Source organism: Brienomyrus brachyistius, chromosome 14 (genome assembly GCF_023856365.1).
Source record: "Brienomyrus brachyistius isolate T26 chromosome 14, BBRACH_0.4, whole genome shotgun sequence".
NCBI lineage: Eukaryota > Metazoa > Chordata > Actinopteri > Osteoglossiformes > Mormyridae > Brienomyrus > Brienomyrus brachyistius.
This window is the reverse complement of record NC_064546.1, coordinates 23,856,010-23,874,968: the sequence shown is the minus strand read 5'-3', so window position 1 is coordinate 23,874,968 and position 18,959 is coordinate 23,856,010. Positions and strand designations below refer to the sequence as shown.

The 18,959-nt window shown below is 52.4% G+C and overlaps 1 protein-coding gene across 1 annotated transcript in view; it reads left to right on the top strand.

Annotated features, from left to right (window-relative positions):
• The window catches only part of alk (ALK receptor tyrosine kinase), a 185,896-nt gene that overhangs the window by 74,081 nt on the left and 92,856 nt on the right, over positions 1-18,959 (top strand). The window contains exons 2-3 of the mRNA XM_048974091.1: positions 52-156; positions 6,789-6,929. Coding sequence (XP_048830048.1) covers positions 52-156; positions 6,789-6,929 — 246 coding nt within the window. The remainder of the gene's footprint in view (positions 1-51; positions 157-6,788; positions 6,930-18,959) is intronic.

Sequence of the window (18,959 nt, the reverse complement as noted above, 5' to 3'; positions counted from 1 at the left end):
CGTGCGAGTGGAGCGTTTTCTCTCGTTTTGACTATCTGTGCGTCTCCGCAGGTACGCCTCAGGCCGCCCAGCGTAGCGCCGTTCCCAGAGGCTACTGGAACTTCACCTGGACAGCAGAGGATGAGCTCAGCTTCCCAGAGGAGACGCCAGAAGCCGGTGAGATCCTCTCTGTCAGTTAAGCGCATCCTACAGGACCCTGGAAAACCTGTTAACAAGCAACGAAACCACAGATTTATTTACAACGAGTTTTAATACATATTCAATATTTATATTAGCAAAAGAATAGTAAATGAAGATGGTGTATGATATCTTTAAAATAACCCCTTCATCCAGGGTCTATTCCAGGCAGCAAATGGAAGCCGGCTGGGCTACGGCCTGCATTGCTGGTTACACACATGCATAAGCACAACGGCCAGTTTACAGCTGCAACTGTGCCGAACTGCACATCTTTGGAGAACAAGAAAGTTCATACAGGAGGGAGCCTCAACCTGAGGGATCAGTCCTGTTCCCACAGAGTCAACATGCCGCTAAATTATTATTCACATGTAATTCATTTAAATTTCTTTCCCGGAATTTTTTTTTTTTAAATAACAGCGCAGTACTCATTGAAGTGAAGTCTTTGTGAGCTGGGATGGGTTTTGGGCCGGTCTGGCTTGGTGGTCTCCACATTTACTGTGTACATTGCAGTTTCAATGGGAATAATACCAACAATATCCTTAGATACTATTATAAAAAAGCTAGATGAAAATCAGAAGGGGAAAGACCATATGTAGGCTTTTCACTGAACGGTCCTGTGACATTCAGCTCAATTGGATGCACGTGCGCGGCAGCGCTAACGAGCTAATGCGCTAATGCACCGGCTAGCCTCGCAGCTAATTTACGTGGATCTACAGGAAGACGAGTTCTTTCAATTTTAAGCCGCTCCGTGTTTTTTAATCCTGACATTTTGTGTGCAGAGTGGCCTCCTGGCATTAACAGGCGCAAAGTTCACGCCAGTCGGGTTTTAATGAAGCTCACAATCAGCGATTAAGTGTGCGACACAGCGCGGGAAGACGGGCCGAACAGATACGCCGGCGTCATCCGACTCCGCGCTCTCAGAGCGACAGCGCCGATAAATGGCAAATGTAAAGTTCACCTGTGTCAGATTTCACAGCGAATGAGGCCAATGTGAGAACAGGCTGAAAGGATCTGAGAGAAGCTAGCAAAGATCACGGTAGATGATCGGGGCGCCTTACAAAATCAGAACAAGCACAAAAGCTAAGGTTCCTCGAGTGTAATCTGCAGACATGAGTCACGTTTTCCCGTAGGGTCATGTTAAGCGCGCAGCCTTACTGTTTAATGCCACAGTAAAGGCCATAGGGCAGATTACATTAAAACAGCTGATGAAAGTGCTGTAATTAGCGATATCTGCTGTTTGGCTAACATGGACCCTGTAAGTCAAGCTCACTGTGGGATTTTTTTCCCATAAATGAAACGTTTCAGCCGTAGAGAGGAGCCCCCCCACTCCTCAGCTACTGTGACGGCTGCGACGTGTGTCATCCGTGTCATGAATAAAACATTCTGGCTGCCTTTCGGGTTTCTGCGACTGTTTTATCTCACAGACAAACTCACAGACATGCCCTGATTTGACGGGGCAAGGACACGGGGAGGGGGCCTTAGGATTTCCGGCTCGACCGTAAGTCTCCCATGCTTTTGTGTGGGACCCTGAGGACTGGGCTTACTGGACTGGGGGGGGGCAAGGGGGGGGGCAAGGGGGTCTTGAATTGACATTTTGAGTGACACCCGATAAATAACTAACCCACCTCTGTTCCCACCCATGGATTTGTCCCATCTGTGGTCCCCCTACCCCAGACCAGACTGCCAGTATGCCCCTTTCAGTATGAGAGAGGCTTCGTGGAGGAGTCCCTGGATGCCAGTGCTGTCACAAGACGGAGAGGGGCTGGGTGGGGTGGGGGGTGTCATGGGCACGCTGCCTTGGTTGAGGAACTGGCTTCAAAGGGACACGCTGTCAAGGGCGTCTCGCCCGTGGGTGCCCGCCTGCGCCTGCTGAATAGATACTTTCGCAAAACAAAAGAATATGCAGCCCCCCCGCCCACCCCAACCACGCTAAAAAACAAACAAACACTGGGCTCTATGACAAAAAGCTATTTGTCGCAGTCAACATCCAGACCTTTTCACACTGACGGCACGATCCCCAAATCCCGGGGCCTTGCACCCTGTGTGGGGTGAGTCAGGGGGCAGCCCTGGCAGATGTCTGTTTTGCTGCCCCCTACTGGCAGGGCTGAGCCTTATCATATTCGGTAGTTACGTACACTAAGGCGCTGTGTGCTTATTACCAATGTGCCGACCCCTGTGTGTCACACGACCCTGACTAGGATCAACACCCCACGGGGGGGGGGGGCTGTTCGGTATCTGCTTATCCTGCTGATTGGCTCAGCTGCCACCTTGTAGGTGCGCGACTACGAGAGACGTCAGCCATCTGTGCACTAGTGTGAGGTGGCCAGTCACCAGTGGAGACCACATTCATCTGGGGCAGCTGAGTGACATTCCTTAGCGCATCCGGATTTTTCACTGTGCCAGGAACTCCCCTGGAGATGTCAGGGGACAGGGTCTAGGTCGCTGGGTTAGCATCCGTGGCCACGTCCAGGGGCAAGAAGTCACTTTGTGATCGCCCCTAGTAGGGACTCTTTGAGGCTAATCGGCAAAATACATGGTTTGAGTTCTGGTAAACATCACAGCTGCCCATGTCCAGAAGGTTATGGGTTTGAATCCTACAATCAGCAGAATAATTATATTACCAGTAAAGACAATATCAGGCTGGAGCTTCAGCAGTCCGCAGGGTCTGGTAGCTGTCGCCCGTTACCTAGGCGACTGTCACACGTGGCGGTCCCTCTTCCCCTGACGGATTTATCACAGTGACCTCACTGGTACGGAGCGTGACAATGCTAGAGTAATTGCCCATTTTGGATTTACACGCCGCTAGCCCGTAAATGCAATCTGTGGCCTGTTTGTTTAAAAATGCATTTTTATTTATTTATTCTTACAAGCTCCCCGACACTTTATTGCACAACCTATTATGTCCTGGCCGCTCCTCTCCACGCACCTCGCGTTTCATTAGTATTCATGGATATTGTTTAATTATAGCCAGATCGGCGTCGAAAGATTATTGAAGGGGATAACAGGAGAAGGGAGTGCTTCGTATCGCTCAATAAGCCAAAGTCGTTTTGTACTTTAACTTTGTTTTTATTTATTTATTTATTTATTTTTTGGGGTGGGGGGGGGGGGGGAGTTTCCACCACTACATGTGGGTTCTAGGGACAATAATTTTTACTGGCACGGTTTTGCCGGTCCAGCTTCTGCCTCGAATGCTTCACAGCAGGTGATGCTATCAGCCTGCTAGGTTCAGTGGCCCCTGAAATTGTGTTTTTCTTACTTGTATGCAGAAAATGTTTTAATTGGCTGCTATGGTCTGGCTTCCCCCCCCTCAGGGTGTACCTCAGCCCAGTGTCCTATGCTGTTCCCCCATGACCTGGTTAGAGGATGGATGGATGGATGGATGGATGTTTTCCTTCACTATGTCATTTAACGTGTCTGGCGTGAATCCGACAGATCACTGCAGCCACCTCCTCATAAACGTCAGATTTCGTTTAACTTTCTGCGACAGGGTTGATGTAATAAACAGCGTGTAAGATTTCCCCAAAAGCTCACACTCAAGGGGATTGTGTTTATCGCACTGGCTTTTATGTAGGAATACATGGAATTCTAATTTTGCCGTCATCTTTAATGTTGTAAGGAAACAATCAGGTTGAGTAATGTTACAGAGAACATGATTACGTATTCAGGGGCATTAAGATGTCGAATAATTGAGCGGTCCAAATGAGGACAAATGGGTAATAAAATCTCCATCCTGAGCCATTTTGCAAGTCATCAATTCTTCACGATGTTTGTGGAAGAGGCGGGACGCCGTTCCAGGCTGTGGGAGATCCCTCCTCACTGCTCACTTTTGGGGAGGTTCCGAGGTGTACATGGAGGGGGTGCGGGAGGTATGGATTTGGGTGAAATGGGGCTACAATGACTGCGCCTGCGTGTCGCAGGACGGCCGCACAAAGTCCCTGCGATACGGGAGGGCAGCACGAAGTCCCCGCGTTACGGGAGGGCAGCACGAAGTCCCCGCGTTACGGGAGGGCAGCATGAAGTCCCCGCGTTAGGGGAGGGCAGCACGAAGTCCCCGCGTTACGGGAGGGCAGCACGAAGTCCCTGCGTTACGGGAGGGCAGCACGAAGTCCCCGCGTTACGGGAGGGCAGCGCGAAGTCCCCGCGTTAGGGGAGGGCAGCACGAAGTCCCCGCGTTACGGGAGGGCAGCACGAAGTCCCCGCGTTACGGGAGGGCAGCACGAAGTCCCCGCGTTACGGGAGGGCAGCGCGAAGTCCCCGCGTTACGGGAGGGCAGCACGAAGTCCCCTCGTTACGGGAGGGCAGCACGAAGTCCCCGCGTTACGGGAGGGCAGCACGAAGTCCCCGCGTTACGGGAGGGCAGCACGAAGTCCCCGCGTTACGGGAGGGCAGCACGAAGTCCCCGCGTTACGGGAGGGCAGCGCGAAGTCCCCGCGTTACGGGAGGGCAGCGCGAAGTCCCCGCGTTACGGGAGGGCAGCGCGAAGTCCCCGCGTTACGGGAGGGCAGCGCGAAGTCCCCGCGTTAGGGGAGGGCAGCGCGAAGTCCCCGCGTTACGGGAGGGCAGCACGAAGTCCCCGCGTTACGGGAGGGCAGCGCGAAGTCCCCGCGTTACGGGAGGGCAGCACGAAGTCCCCGCGTTACGGGAGGGCAGCACGAAGTCCCCGCGTTACGGGAGGGCAGCGCGAAGTCCCCGCGTTACGGGAGGGCAGCGCGAAGTCCCCGCGTTACGGGGAGGGCAGCGCGAAGTCCCCGCGTTACGGGAGGGCAGCACGAAGTCCCCGCGTTACGGGAGGGCAGCACGAAGTCCCCGCGTTACGGGAGGGCAGCACGAAGTCCCCGCGTTAGGGGAGGGCAGCACGAAGTCCCCGCGTTAGGGGAGGGCAGCACGAAGTCCCCGCGTTACGGGAGGGCAGCACGAAGTCCCCGCGTTAGGGGAGGGCAGCACGAAGTCCCCGCGTTAGGGGAGGGCAGCACGAAGTCCCCGCGTTAGGGGAGGGCAGCACGAAGTCCCCGCGTTAGGGGAGGGCAGCACGAAGTCCCCGCGTTAGGGGAGGGCAGCACGAAGTCCCCGCGTTAGGGGAGGGCAGCACGAAGTCCCCGCGTTAGGGGAGGGCAGCACGAAGTCCCCGCGTTAGGGGAGGGCAGCACGAAGTCCCCGCGTTAGGGGAGGGCAGCACGAAGTCCCCGCGTTAGGGGAGGGCAGCACGAAGTCCCCGCGTTAGGGGAGGGCAGCACGAAGTCCCCGCGTTACGGGAGGGCAGCACGAAGTCCCCGCGTTAGGGGAGGGCAGCACGAAGTCCCCGCGTTACGGGAGGGCAGCACGAAGTCCCCGCGTTAGGGGAGGGCAGCACGAAGTCCCCGCGTTACGGGAGGGCAGCACGAAGTCCCCGCGTTAGGGGAGGGCAGCACGAAGTCCCCGCGTTACGGGAGGGCAGCACGAAGTCCCCGCGTTACGGGAAGGCAGCACGAAGTCCCCGCGTTACGGGAGGGCAGCACGAAGTCCCCGCGTTAGGGGAGGGCAGCACGAAGTCCCCGCGTTAGGGGAGGGCAGCACGAAGTCCCCGCGTTAGGGGAGGGCAGCACGAAGTCCCCGCGTTAGGGGAGGGCAGCACGAAGTCCCCGCGTTAGGGGAGGGCAGCACGAAGTCCCCGCGTTACGGGAGGGCAGCACGAAGTCCCCGCGTTAGGGGAGGGCAGCACGAAGTCCCCGCGTTACGGGAGGGCAGCACGAAGTCCCCGCGTTAGGGGAGGGCAGCACGAAGTCCCCGCGTTACGGGAGGGCAGCACGAAGTCCCCGCGTTAGGGGAGGGCAGCACGCGGTTATGTGTTTCAAGAGGGCTGTACAATTATCGACTGACTGGCACAGAGTGGCTCTTTCTCACAATAACCTTGAATGAGACCTGGCCAACCTCCCCAACATTCGAGCCGCCAAGCGATCGATGTTCTCACTAAGCGGTGCATTTGACTCTTTGACTCAATCGGCACTTTTTCAGCGAACAGGGCCATCATCTTTGGGGAGCAGGGAGAGGCCGTGCATTTCGGCAGCTGAGCAAGTTCCGGAACACACATTCCTGAGCAGGCGTATAGACCTAGCCCTGGACCGGGATGATCATCTGGTCCGGTCTGAGCGTCTAGGCTGACCGCATGACCACATTCTTCAATGCCAGTTGCGACCACAGAGAAATGCCCGTGTGATTCGGCTACCAGATTTTACTGGGGCTGTTTGGCCTGTCATCTGGAACCAACAGCGATGATAAGAGCAATAAAAAAAGAATTAGGGCGGGGGGGTGGGGGGGGTTCAGCTGCCAGGCCTGAGACGTCTTTATAGCCATTTAAAGGTTATTCAGATCAGTGGCTTGTGTTATGGCCAGTAATCCCACAGGCTCGGGGGCCATCAGGACGTCTGCATTCCAGCAGGCACTTCCTGACATTTTCACCTGTTAACAAACCAATTTAATCCCTTAGCACCGTTTGTTAAGAAATTTTGCCTCCATTCTGGCTGGGTGTCGGGTTCGGCTCACAGCCGCCTCTCATCCCGGTCAGCGACTTTACAAACGCCTCTCCGCCTCTCCGCCTCTCCCCTAAGAGCCTGCTGACTTTTCTCCCCCGTCAGAGTCCCGCTGCCATGGCAACGGCAGGCAGGCTTGCGGATGGCCCCTGGGAGATGGACCGGACTTCAGCTGGAGCGTGCTGCCGGCCCAGGACCTGCGCGAGTCGGAACGGGCAGGTCGTGTGCCGCGCGCCTGGGATGAAGGTGAGGTTAATGGGGTTTCGGGGTGTTCTGCAGTTACCAGTTGCAGAACACGGAAGGGGAGCATGTGTGTGCTCACACGCATGTGCGAGTATGCAGCGATGGCTCTGCGAGATCTGCCGCGCTGATGGATTGTAATATCTCCAAAAGGCGACGCGTTCAGCAGTCAGGTCTGAACAAAGGTCTCCTTTATTCAGCACAAATTAGATCACTTTTCACCCACTTGCCTAAATTACTTCCTAGTATCAATCCGCTGCTCCCCCCACTTGCACACCTTACCTACTGGGAGTTGGGAGTCCCCAGAGTGTGGTCCTTCAGACTATGGGAGGGAGGGGGAATGTCCAGGGGAATTCCCAAAGGGGGGAGCTGATTATTTATTCAGCACTTTAATGTAAACATTTTTCCTGTCCCATGTTCAAGAGGCCTGTTGCTGCCATTCTGGTTACATCCCAGGAGCACAGGGGTGGGGCCACAGGGGGCACTGGCTCCAGCTGAAAGCTGATTCGCGCCTGGAGTGGCCCCTCTCCGGTCACTCACTGATTCGAAACATATCATTGGCTAATGATAATGTCGGCCCTTTTGTAGGAACTGGATTGGCTATGGCCAGTTGCGGCGAAGCCCGGACCCAAGAGGCCGGTCACATTGAACTGGCGTCATGCGCTCCGGTCCTCTGCTGCGTCCGGCAGATTTTTAGGCCCAAAAATGTGCTGCGGTGCCAATCCAGATGGGGGGCGGGGGGTGGCGGCAGGTGTGTGTGTGTGGGGGGGTGAAGTGTCATCCTTATTTAATTTAATTTTTTTCTTTTTGGACGCCTGTCATGCCCCTGTAATGAAGGAGCATCTGTGCAGGAACCACCGGGGGGGATGGGGGTGTAGAGAGAGGGAACGAGGGTGCAGGAGCGTGAGAGAGACGTGGCTTTCATCCGCAGATAGCGGGTAGCCGTCGGCGGGCTTGTCTGACACAGGCCAGAGCCGCCCTGCCACACCCACCACGGCCACGCTAATCCCATAAGTGGCCCGCTGACTCTTCCATTTATTTCAATTTCACAAAAAAAGTGTAAAAAAAAACAGGGTGGCATGTGCTGGGGCTGGGGGTGGGGGGGGGGGCGCGATCATTAACACCCAGAAAGGCGGTGAGGATTCAGGAATTACAAGCTTTTCAAGTCCAATTCAAACACTTCAAAGGCAAATTCCACCGTGATTTCACTTCTCTCGCCGAAGCTCCATTCCCTGTAAGCCTCCTCCAGCAAATGGGGTTGTTACTAAAGGCCGAACAGATAAGAGAGATGAAAAATAAAGACTGGAGGAAGAAGAAACAACAGGCCAAATTGATCAAAGTCAACTTCTGTTACAACTTGACAAATTGTAGATATGATTTCTCATTATTCAGGGGAGATTTGGCAGACATTTTTTTCTTTTTTCCGCAGAAAGTTTTTGCACACTTACGGAATCCTGGAAAAGTGCACTTCAGTTTTTTTTTTTTTTTTGGGGGGGGGGGTTTGCAGTTGCAGGTGTGACCGGGGGCACGGTGCTGAATATTTATGGCCCATTATGATCAGACTGTGGCAAACAGCAGAATCTGATAGGAATGTAAATAATGAATCTGTCGTGGAAGCCCCAATGTGTTCCCGGCATTCCCGGCGTTCCAAGTGGCTCAGAATTTTTTTTCTTTCTTATTATTATTATTTCCTGTGCGTTTGTGCATTCAGAGGCCGCTGCTGCTAGGTGACTCATCCGGCCCAGATGTAGCTGTGCTCATTCATGAGTAATGAGACTATTCTGATGACATGACCCCCCCCCCCCCCCCCGCGCAGCCCCGCCAGATGGACCTGGAGCGCCCCCCCCCCCCCCCCCCCACTCTCCCGCTCTCCCTAACCCGCCTCTTTCCCTGGATGAAATCCGTACTCGTTGACAGGAAGCCCCCGTCGCAAACGGAGTTCTGGAAATGTTATTCCCGCCCCCAAAATGCCAGCGAGCGGCAAAAGCGGTAAACATGACAGGAAATGCGCTGGAGCGCCGGACCTGATCAACGCATGGAGAGCCGTGCCGTTTAGAATGATTGCGGGGGACGGCGTTGAGAAGGGCGGGCTCGTCTGAAAGCGGGATGGCGGGTGGGGGGTAGGCTGTGTGTGTGTGTGTGTGTGTGTGTGTGTGTGTGTGTGTGTCTGTGTGTGTGTGTGTGCGTGCGCGCAAACAGGACCAGGTCCAACGCACTCCTGCTGATCTCACTAACGCATTGCTAGCAGATCGCTGCGAGTTCCAGGAACCTGGGGGTGTCAGATGGGGGTTTGGTGGGGGCCTAGGTACGCCTCGACTCTAGCCAGCCTCTGGGTGACCCGAACCCCCCAAAAACCCTTCCTAGGTGTCTGTGATCATGGTGTCCCCCGTCCCGCTCCAAACGACTTACCATCCATGCTGCCTGAGGCAGAGGCACATCAAAGGGCTTTACCCTTGGGGGGGGGGGGGGGGAACTTATCCTAGTAAAATATCCTTTTGTAGAGAGAGGACATTCAGCAAATGAAATCTGTTTCACACCACGCAGTGCCGTCGTGTAGTTATTGTGTGTTTGCCGCTGAGCTGACCACGCCGGAGCCACTTTCCATCGCAAACGTCAGTGTCCGTGACATTTCATCTGAATCGGGGACCATCAGCCGCTGTGGGTGTCCAGACCCCGATGGACGCATCGATTCCTGCCGGCTCGGAGACATGCCAGCTGGCTGCTGTCGATTTATCTGTTTAGGGCCTGATGTGGGTCCAAGGAGGGGTGTCTTCTGAGTCTGACAGGATTTTAGTGTCTCTTTGAAAACGCCCAGAACCGACACCACTTCTCTGTTTACGGCACACGGTGGCCCTGCCCATCTCAGTCTAGCTAGTGACAAACATTTGTGGCGGCTGGACAGATTTGATTTAATCAAAAACTGCGAATTAGTATTTGATTCATCATCCAACACCGGATAATTGTCACAGTTATCCCGCTGTTTCACTGTTTACAGTCTGGCTATTAATTTTCATCGCATGATTCCAGCTGGTTTTTCAAAGCTCCGAGCAGATTTGATCAGAATCGCTTACACTCTCCAGTTATTACCAATAATAATACTTATCTAATAATGTGGCTGCCGGACCAAACAATGGTGCTTTAATTTGGCTAAAAGGATTCTGGGAAACACTGCTCTGGGCTAGCGTTGTATTACAGGCCAACGTGTTAGTTTCCAAAAAGCCATCGTTTCAGGAAAACATTGGATCGCGTGGGATTGCTTGTTTTCACTACATTCCCCGTGCAGATTTAGAGTGACGAGTGTCCACAACCTACCGCCACGATAATAAATCTTTTGTAACGTCTGTAATACCGGCCCACCACGAGTCCTCAGAGGTGGTGCCAGAAGAATTGGATCGTCATGTGAAATTGTAGCACGAGTATAAGAAAATGGATTCCTTAGTGCCAGTCAGGATAGATGCAGATTTATTGATTTCAGATGTGCCTCTTTATCTGATCGTGGGCGTTTGCTTTTCTGCCTTTAAAGGGATCATCTGAGGCCCTGCCAATGCCTCCAGCGAGATTTCACGCACTCGCCTGCGAGAGGCTTGCGGCTCCTGTTTTCCACACCACTGTTCAATTTTCTTTTCGTTTTCTCCACTGGAATCAGTCCATTTCTCTTCATCAGGTCCTGTGTCAGCGACCCACCCCCCCCCAAGGAAGAGCCGCTCTCTCCCGCAGAGCTCGTCCGACTTTCCCGAGGAGAGAATTCTCCTTGTGATTCCCCAGTGAGCGCCCCCTGGCAGCAGTGAAAGTGACTGATGCAATGCGTGCATTACTTACGGTATCGGAGCGCGTTCTCTGCCGTCCTAAATGCAGCGGCAGGTTGATAATTCTCAGAGATAGAATGGAAAATTAAAGCAGGCCGAAATAACGAGGTCCCTCTGGGCCGGTGTTAATTTTCTGAGAGGAGGTCAGTCAGTTGAGTTGTTAAGATTCCACTGGATTGTGCCTCTGAATCTCGGTGGGGGGATGGGGGGTGGGGGAGTCTATATGCTCAAAGGAGGGGTTTTTTTGCATCAAAAATGAAATTAAAGGATTAGGGGTCATAGATTACATCGCAGCTTGAATATCCAAAACGAAATTCGAAATAGATAAATAAATAGTGTCTCATATGTACCCCAGCTCTGTGCAAAGTCGTTTTTCAAAAAACAAAAAAAAAATCAATCATCTGCCAGCCAGAAGCAAACAACCTCCTCTGACAACGGTTTCTGTTCAGGTAAATAATTAAGAAGCATTACTGAGGATGGGGGTAATTTGTCAAGCCATGCGGCCAGTCCAGGCGGCTGCTGCATTGTGGGAAGGTGGTGCTTCTCTGAGCTGACCTGGGCGTCTTCTACGAGGTGATGGCCAAGTGAATAAAATATGAGTGAATCCTTTCCTTGTCGCTCAGAAGCCAAGGGCGGAACATAAATGCCATTACGGCGGTGGACAATGCGATGTGGCCCCCTCTTCCTTTGTGTGCCCCTCCTCCTTTGTGGCCCCCTCCTCCTTTGTGGCCCCCTCCTCCTTTGTGGCCCCCTCCTTTGCCGAAACATTGGCCAGGCAGGTGACAAAGTCCAGCGAAGGTCACCATCTTCCCGCCAGTGTTGTCTGACTGTTTAACTCGCATTGTTGGACCTCGGCTGTTTGATTCAAGATTCGAGATCTTTATTGGCCATGTGCAAAAGGTGCATCAGAATTCTTGCTCGTTATGCAGCCATAGTTGGTTACAAACAGAATAAAGCCAGTTCAAAACAATACAGGCAGTTTTAAACAATACAGGCAGACAGGCAGTGTTAAACAATACAGGCGGTGCAAAACAATACAGGTGGTGCAAAACAATAGAATGTACAAAATGATACAGATGGACAGACAGTGCTATACAAAACAGGCGGACAGGCAGTGCTAAATAATACAGGCGCTAGTGCATAATACAGACAGTGCAGAACAATACAAGAAAGAGCAAAATAGTACAGCTATTGTCCAAAACCAGACAATATGCTGATGAGGAAGTGGCGTGACAGTGGTGTAAGTGGCACCATGGAAGCGAGTGTCACGGGATATGGGGGGGGGGGTGGTGGAAATGCTGCTGGTTTGGGCAAAACGGCTGTTCTGGGTCTGCTGGGCTGAGTTCTGCTGCCATGAACAGCAGCGTCGGTGATGACCCAGCGGGGGGTGTGAGCTGAGGTTGGCCGGCCAGCTCCACACTCCCCGGAACACGAATCCCGGTACCTCTCCCCGCTAATGACCAGCATCGGGTAATAAAAGCAGGTCAGCAGAGGGAAGCAGCCCAAGCTCATCGCTTTTTATCAGCTCGCTGTGTGTGTTTCTATTATAAGTTACCCCACTGCTGTGCATTAACTTTTAAGTACAGTCGTGGTCTTGGAGGGGATGGGCTGCATTTCTTCATTATTGGGGAGGAAAATATTAAAAACTAGCCTCGATCCCCATGTCAGCCTTCAAATTAGTACCTTCCTTCCTGTTTTTTAGCCAATCAGCATAGTCACCACTGGTTTGAGAACTGCTGATTAGTGGATTGACCTCCTTACAGGGTAAGACTGCCTGCAGTTCCACATGTATCCTGCTGGGGGCGCCGTTCCCCTGTTCATGCTCAGCATTGCATCACATCTGCCTCCATGGCTGGTAATGAACCTGCTAATCAGCTGTATTCTGGCCTGAATCACGCACTAACAGCATGACTGCACCTACTCCCCCCGCCCACCAGTCCAGCCCACCCTCACCCATGTCCCACCTAAATACACCATGCAAGCCTTAAACTTATGACCTCATGGTTGTCTGTACATGAGAATTAGGCAAAAGAAATAGAAAATCTCATTATCCCTGATGTCCACCCTAATGGAATCAAAATATTGCTTTCTCCCCCCCATAATTAGAGAAGCCAATGATATTTCTGGCATCTGTTTGTGTGTGTGTGTATGTGTGTGTGTGTGTGTGTGAGAGAGAGAGAGAGAGAGAGAGTGTGTGTGTGTGTCTAGATTAAGTTTATATTCTATTGTGGGAACCAAATGTTCCCCAGAATGTGATAAAAATCTGTTATTTTGACGTTGTGGGGACCACTTTTCAGGTCCCTACGAAGATCTGTGAATGCAATCAAATAAAAATGAAAAATGCTCGTGTCATACCTATGTACCATCCTCTATTCTCTGATCCGGAGCCCACCTACCGCAATACTGAAATTCCAGGCAGTCCTCCTCTTTTTGAAGCGGCTATATTTCGAGCCCCCCAGTGGTGATTTCCCCACACATTTGCACCATTGTCCATATGCTCGGCTTTGGTGTCCGTCACATAGTTCCTCTTATGTTTTCCATAACGCAGACAAGCCTGCGCCGAGTCATTCTTTGTCCCACATGCTATCAGTCACCTGGCTGCACTCGGCGCTGTTTTGATTTCACAGAGACGCCTTTTTGGGATTATTCTCCTTAGCATTGCCGGAAAGATACGGTAGAAACTCCATCTATCAATTAATTTATCAAAATGCCTGCTGAAGATTCCTGATTAAACTGCCTGGTGGAATCCACGACAGGGTCATTACGCACACTTCATTTAATTTGTTTAACTAAATCTGTCTCCCATGGGGAGGCATTTATACAGCGAGTCTGTTAATCCCCAGGACGACAGTGTGCTGTACGCATTCAGTGCCCCGGGGGGCAGTGTGCTGTGCTGTATGTGCCAGTGTGTTCCTGTCTCGCTGAGCTGATCGACAGGACACGTAGGCTCCCTGTGGGACTTCCTGGCCGCTTCGCATAAGCAGTGACCCCTGCTGGCCCCTGCAGCGGCCGGCTTTCTCGCCTGAGGCGTAGTGATCTCTGTGATGTATAAGTAAAGTGTGTGCGTGCTCACTACTCACACCCTTGGCGTTGCACGGCTTGCTTAAAAAATGCATTTGTTTTTTTTTCCATCCCCTGGAGTGTACGTTTAAAATTTTAAGACAATAGATCAGCTGGGGTGGCAAGTTCTGTGTTTTCCCTCTGGGCCCAGTATGCAGGAAGTTGAAGAGTTTGTGAGGCAGGCTGTGTTCCTTTGCCCGGGATGAAGTGGGAAGTGATGGTGTCGCAGCCCATCTTATTTTGTCACGACTCAGTCGTGTGGCATTTTCGGTTCTTTGAAATAAACGCCCCTCCTTAGGGTGCTTGTCCTTCACCGCGGCGCCGTTGGAGCTTTTTGGGAGGGGCCGGGGGTACCTCTCAGGGATATCACCCTAAAAGGGGGGGGTCTGTCAGCTCCCCGCCAACATCAGACGTGTCACAGCAGGCAGGGAGTCACGACCGTCAACGACGTGCTGGATGGCGTTAGCATATTAACACAAGGACCTTAATGGGGGGGGTGCATTGGTGCGTGTAAGAGGACATGTTACGGAGTGAGTGAGGGCCAATCCGGGAATGGGGGAGGTCAAGGGTCTCAATGTTCTCGCTGCCCAACGACATGCTTTCATCTTATTTAATAGCCTGGTAGACAGAAGAAATATTGATATTGTGGGGAAGTGACCCGAGATAAAGCGATTAATTAATCAGCGTCGCGGTTCTCCATAACTAGTGTTACGCACTGCTATCATTGCTATGAAATTGAAAATAAAAACCAATTATCAATGCCTCAGCCAATAAAACTCAACGGACCTCTACTCTTTGCCGATAGCGGGCAGCCCACGATGGATACAGCAGGCTTGTTTTTCAGGCCAGTGAGCCTCGGCCCTCACTGCTGGGACGGGTTTGGGGTGCGGATTAGGAGATAGGGTGGGTGGTGCTTTGAGGGGGTTCTGGAAGGGGATGGGTTTGGGGTAGACAGGTAGAGAGGAAGGGGGGTGCACTGAGGGGGCTCTGGAAGGGGATGGGTTTGGGGTAGACAGGTAGAGAGGAAGGGGGGTGCACTGAGGGGGCTCTGGAAGGGGATGGGTTTGGGGTAGACAGGTAGAGAGGAAGGGGGGTGCACTGAGGGGACTCTGGAAGGGGATGGGTTTGGGGTAGACAGGTAGAGAGGAAGGGGGGTGCACTGAGGGGACTCTGGAAGGGGATGGGTTTGGGGTAGACAGGTAGAGAGGAAGGGGGGTGCACTGAGGGGGCTCTGGAAGGGGATGGGTTTGGGGTAGACAGGTAGAGAGGAAGGGGGGTGCACTGAGGGGGCTCTGGAAGGGGATGGGTTTGGGGTAGACAGGTAGAGAGGAAGGGGGGTGCACTGAGGGGGCTCTGGAAGGGGATGGGTTTGGGGTAGACAGGTAGAGAGGAAGGGGGGTGCACTGAGGGGGCTCTGGAAGGGGATGGGTTTGGGGTAGACAGGTAGAGAGGAAGGGGGGTGCACTGAGGGGACTCTGGAAGGGGATGGGTTTGGGGTAGACAGGTAGAGAGGAAGGGGGGTGCACTGAGGGGGCTCTGGAAGGGGATGGGTTTGGGGTAGACAGGTAGAGAGGAAGGGGGTGCACTGAGGGGACTCTGGAAGGGGATGGGTTTGGGGTAGACAGGTAGAGAAGAAGGGGGTGCACTGAGGGGGCTCTGACTGATTAATACAGTTTAGGATGATGTGAGCTGTGTGAAATCCTCATGCAGATATAGATTCCTGTCAGTCCAGCTGAAATGCAGTGTGTGGGCCCTCTGGGGAGTGACTAGAGATTTTCTGAAATGTCTTGAAATGAAGGTTTAATGCGTGTAACCCTGAATCCTCAGGCTGTGTAAGCACTCCGGGGGTCAGTGGATACATATTCATCATTTTAATATATGTCTGTGTGCCAACCTCCGCAAAAAGGAAGGTACCGTCTGCATTGTATAGGGTTGTAATATTTGCTGTATTCGGTGAGCATAGAGATGCTTAAACCATAACAATTTAATATGGTTAAATACCTATGTTACTCAGGTGAGTGTCTCTGTTGGGGTGTGTGTGTATGTGTGTGTGTGTGTATATGTATGTATTGAATTGCGTATGTATTTGGGTTGCGGTGTGTGTGTGTGTGTGTGTGTGTGTGTATGTATGTATTGAATTGCGTATGTATTTGGGTTGAGGTGTGTGTGTGTGTATGTATGTATTGAATTGCGTATGTATTTGGGTTGAGGTGTGTGTGTGTGTTACAAGGAGCCCATGCATGGCTGGGCATTGAGGCCACACAGCCAGCCCATAGCAGTCTCAGTGCGTCAGCAGCTCTCAGGCTGACTGATCGAGCAGCTGAAACCCTCCTCCCCGCCCCCCCCCGCCAGCACGTTCCTGTGCTGATCTGATGACACTCTGCAAACTGGCCGGCGTGTTGGTCACGCATGACAAAACCCTCCCAGACTTTAGTTTGAGGACTAGGGCATTATGGGATACTGTATGAGGTGATGGGATGTGCGTTTGCATAACTTGATAACCCTTAAGGACTCAGGTACTGTGGAGGGGGGCAGTTACCATGAAATGTGCAGTCTGACCGCTGCTGATGACCGCTTCACACCATCTGACTGCCGCTGATGACCGTTCCTGACCGCTTCTCACCATCTGACCCCTTCTGATGACCGCTTCTCACCATCTGACCACTACCAGTGACTGCTTCTGACAGTCTGACCGCTACAAATGACCGCTCTTGACCGCTACCAATGACCGCTCTTGACCGCCTTCTGACTGCTGCTCCTGACTGCTTATGACAGTCTGACTGGTGCCGATGACCGCTTCTCACCATCTGACCATAGCTGATGACCAGTCCTGACCTCTTCTCACCATCTGACCGCTACCAATGATGGCTTCTGACAGTCTGACCGCTACCAATGACCGCTCCTGACAGTCTGACCGCTGCCGATGACCGCTTCTCACCGTCTGACCGCAGCCCACGACCGCTTCTGGTCACTCTCCACAGCTTGGAGATGGTGCGCCCAGCCGTCAGTGTCGTGCTCGTGCGCAGAGACGGGGCATTTCTGAGACGCGTGATCAGCTTGGTATGTGATCTTCTTGCAGTGTGTTTAACATGCAGCCCTTTATAGTGTTGATGTAAATTCCCTTGAGCTCCACATATACGCCTGAACCATAATCCCTAATTCAACAGCTGACAACTACTGAATGGAGAGCTTCTGACTGTGCTGTTTTGGGTCCCAGTCCTCAGCCGGCTGTCATTCAGAAAAACACCGAGCTAAAGTGCAATGGTGGGGGGGATGTTGACAGTGTATATTTTACATCTGGACGTTTGTAACTGAAATGTACTGAATAGTAGTGTCCACATGCAGGCACGTTGTTTAAATTCTGTGCCTGTGTAAAGACACTTTAATTGAATTCCACAATAGGACACACTCCATTCAAGGAACTTTTCATTATCCAAACACAACTAACTTCCATTGTGTTTTAGCAATTTATATTCCGGTCATTCATATGTAAACGGCAGCAAGTCATTTAAAGACACATGTTATTAGCTTCCGCAGTAGCTAGAAAACTAGAATGAATACCTATGGAGTGTGCCCGAAAAGAATGTTCGATTTAATAATATCACCCCCTCTTTTGGCTCGGAAATTAAAACCGATATTAGCTTAGAAATTTATACTCTAACCGACTCGCTGGCCGCAGGCTTGCAGATTAAATGTGTACCTCAAGGACAGCAGCGTCATCTGTCATGGGAATTGGAGTCTAGACCCTCACGTTGTGGCTTCCACACTTTAAAACCGTCCTTACGTTTCCCGTCACGCGAAGTTCTGGGTCTCTGGCGTTTGGTTGAGACAGCAAAGGTGGATTTATTTTACAACTTGCTTCTAAATGTATGAAAAATGAAGCAGAAGAAGCATCAGAGAATGCAGGGAGCTTCGGACGGCAATCGCGATTTGTTAGATTGATTGTCTTATAAGATTTTTATGTTCCTGTTTTTGCTTGGGGGTCTGATAAGACGAAAGTTGAAAATATGACCCGATTGCTGAGGGTTTTCTGGTTTCCTTAGTGCTGTGGGGGAGGCTAATGGCAGAGGGTTCTGTGGAGACTAGTGTCCACTACCATTTTGCCTACCCAAGCCCCCCGCCCTAGAGAGGGCTGGGCAAATGACCTGCCCCCCCCAGCTTGATACCAGGTGTGCTGGCAGACAGACGGCGGGCTGTACTTCACTGCTGTGATACACGATTATCATTTAATTGGCCTGATGCGGTGATTATCGCGGAGCGACACCTGCTCTTTAACCACAGGGCCGCTGAGCCGGATCACGCTGCTCGGAAAGGCCCGGAACGTGCCGGAATGTTCCAAAGAAACTCAAGGCTGACCACTTTCTTCGTTTCACGGAGACAGCTGTGCTGGTCAAGTACTCTACTTAGGGGTCATGATCTTGCATGATAGACCCCCGGGGGGGTGGTGTGGCTGAATGTGTTTCCATAGCCTTTTGCATGGTATGGTTCTGTGGGTGTGAGTTAGCAGGATTCCTCGGTGGCTGTAATAATCTGCCAGCCTCTGCGTATTTACCCTGCATCCTACCCCACTGATGATGTTTACCACCACTCAAACCTCATAGGGCCCCCTAGTTCTGGGGCCCCCTGTTGGCCACAAACAGTCATTACACTAAATATTAAACAAACTCATTCCTTACAGTATATGAAGCACTGTGTTCTGCTAAGCAGCAGGTGAATATCCCAACCTGCACCCCCTCTTGCAGTGAAGGGCCACATGGCCCCTTAAGGGGCCCGACCGGGGTCCATCCGCCTCCCATCACGCAGCTGCCTTCCGAAATGGCATGAATGTCATTCATAACGTCGCCATTCAGAATCCATCTGTATTTCCGAGCAAGTGAGCCAAAGCCACTGAGGCGCAGAAGGAGTCCATCGCTCTTCTTCAGGAAGTCATTAGGAAAATGACACATCAGGCTGGGCTGATGGCTGCATCCCTCCACAGGGGCGTTATCTATAAAAAGCCAGGGCCGGGATGCGGGTAATCGAGTTTAAAAGCAGAGCACGGACTCCTGTGCGGGACAGGCGCCCTGCGCGCTGCTCGGGGGGGTGTCTGGTCTCTCCGAGCTCCGTTTGCACTCCGCATGACCCCCCTCTTCTCCGGTGACGGAGGCTTTGGGGCCGCTAGTTAGACATC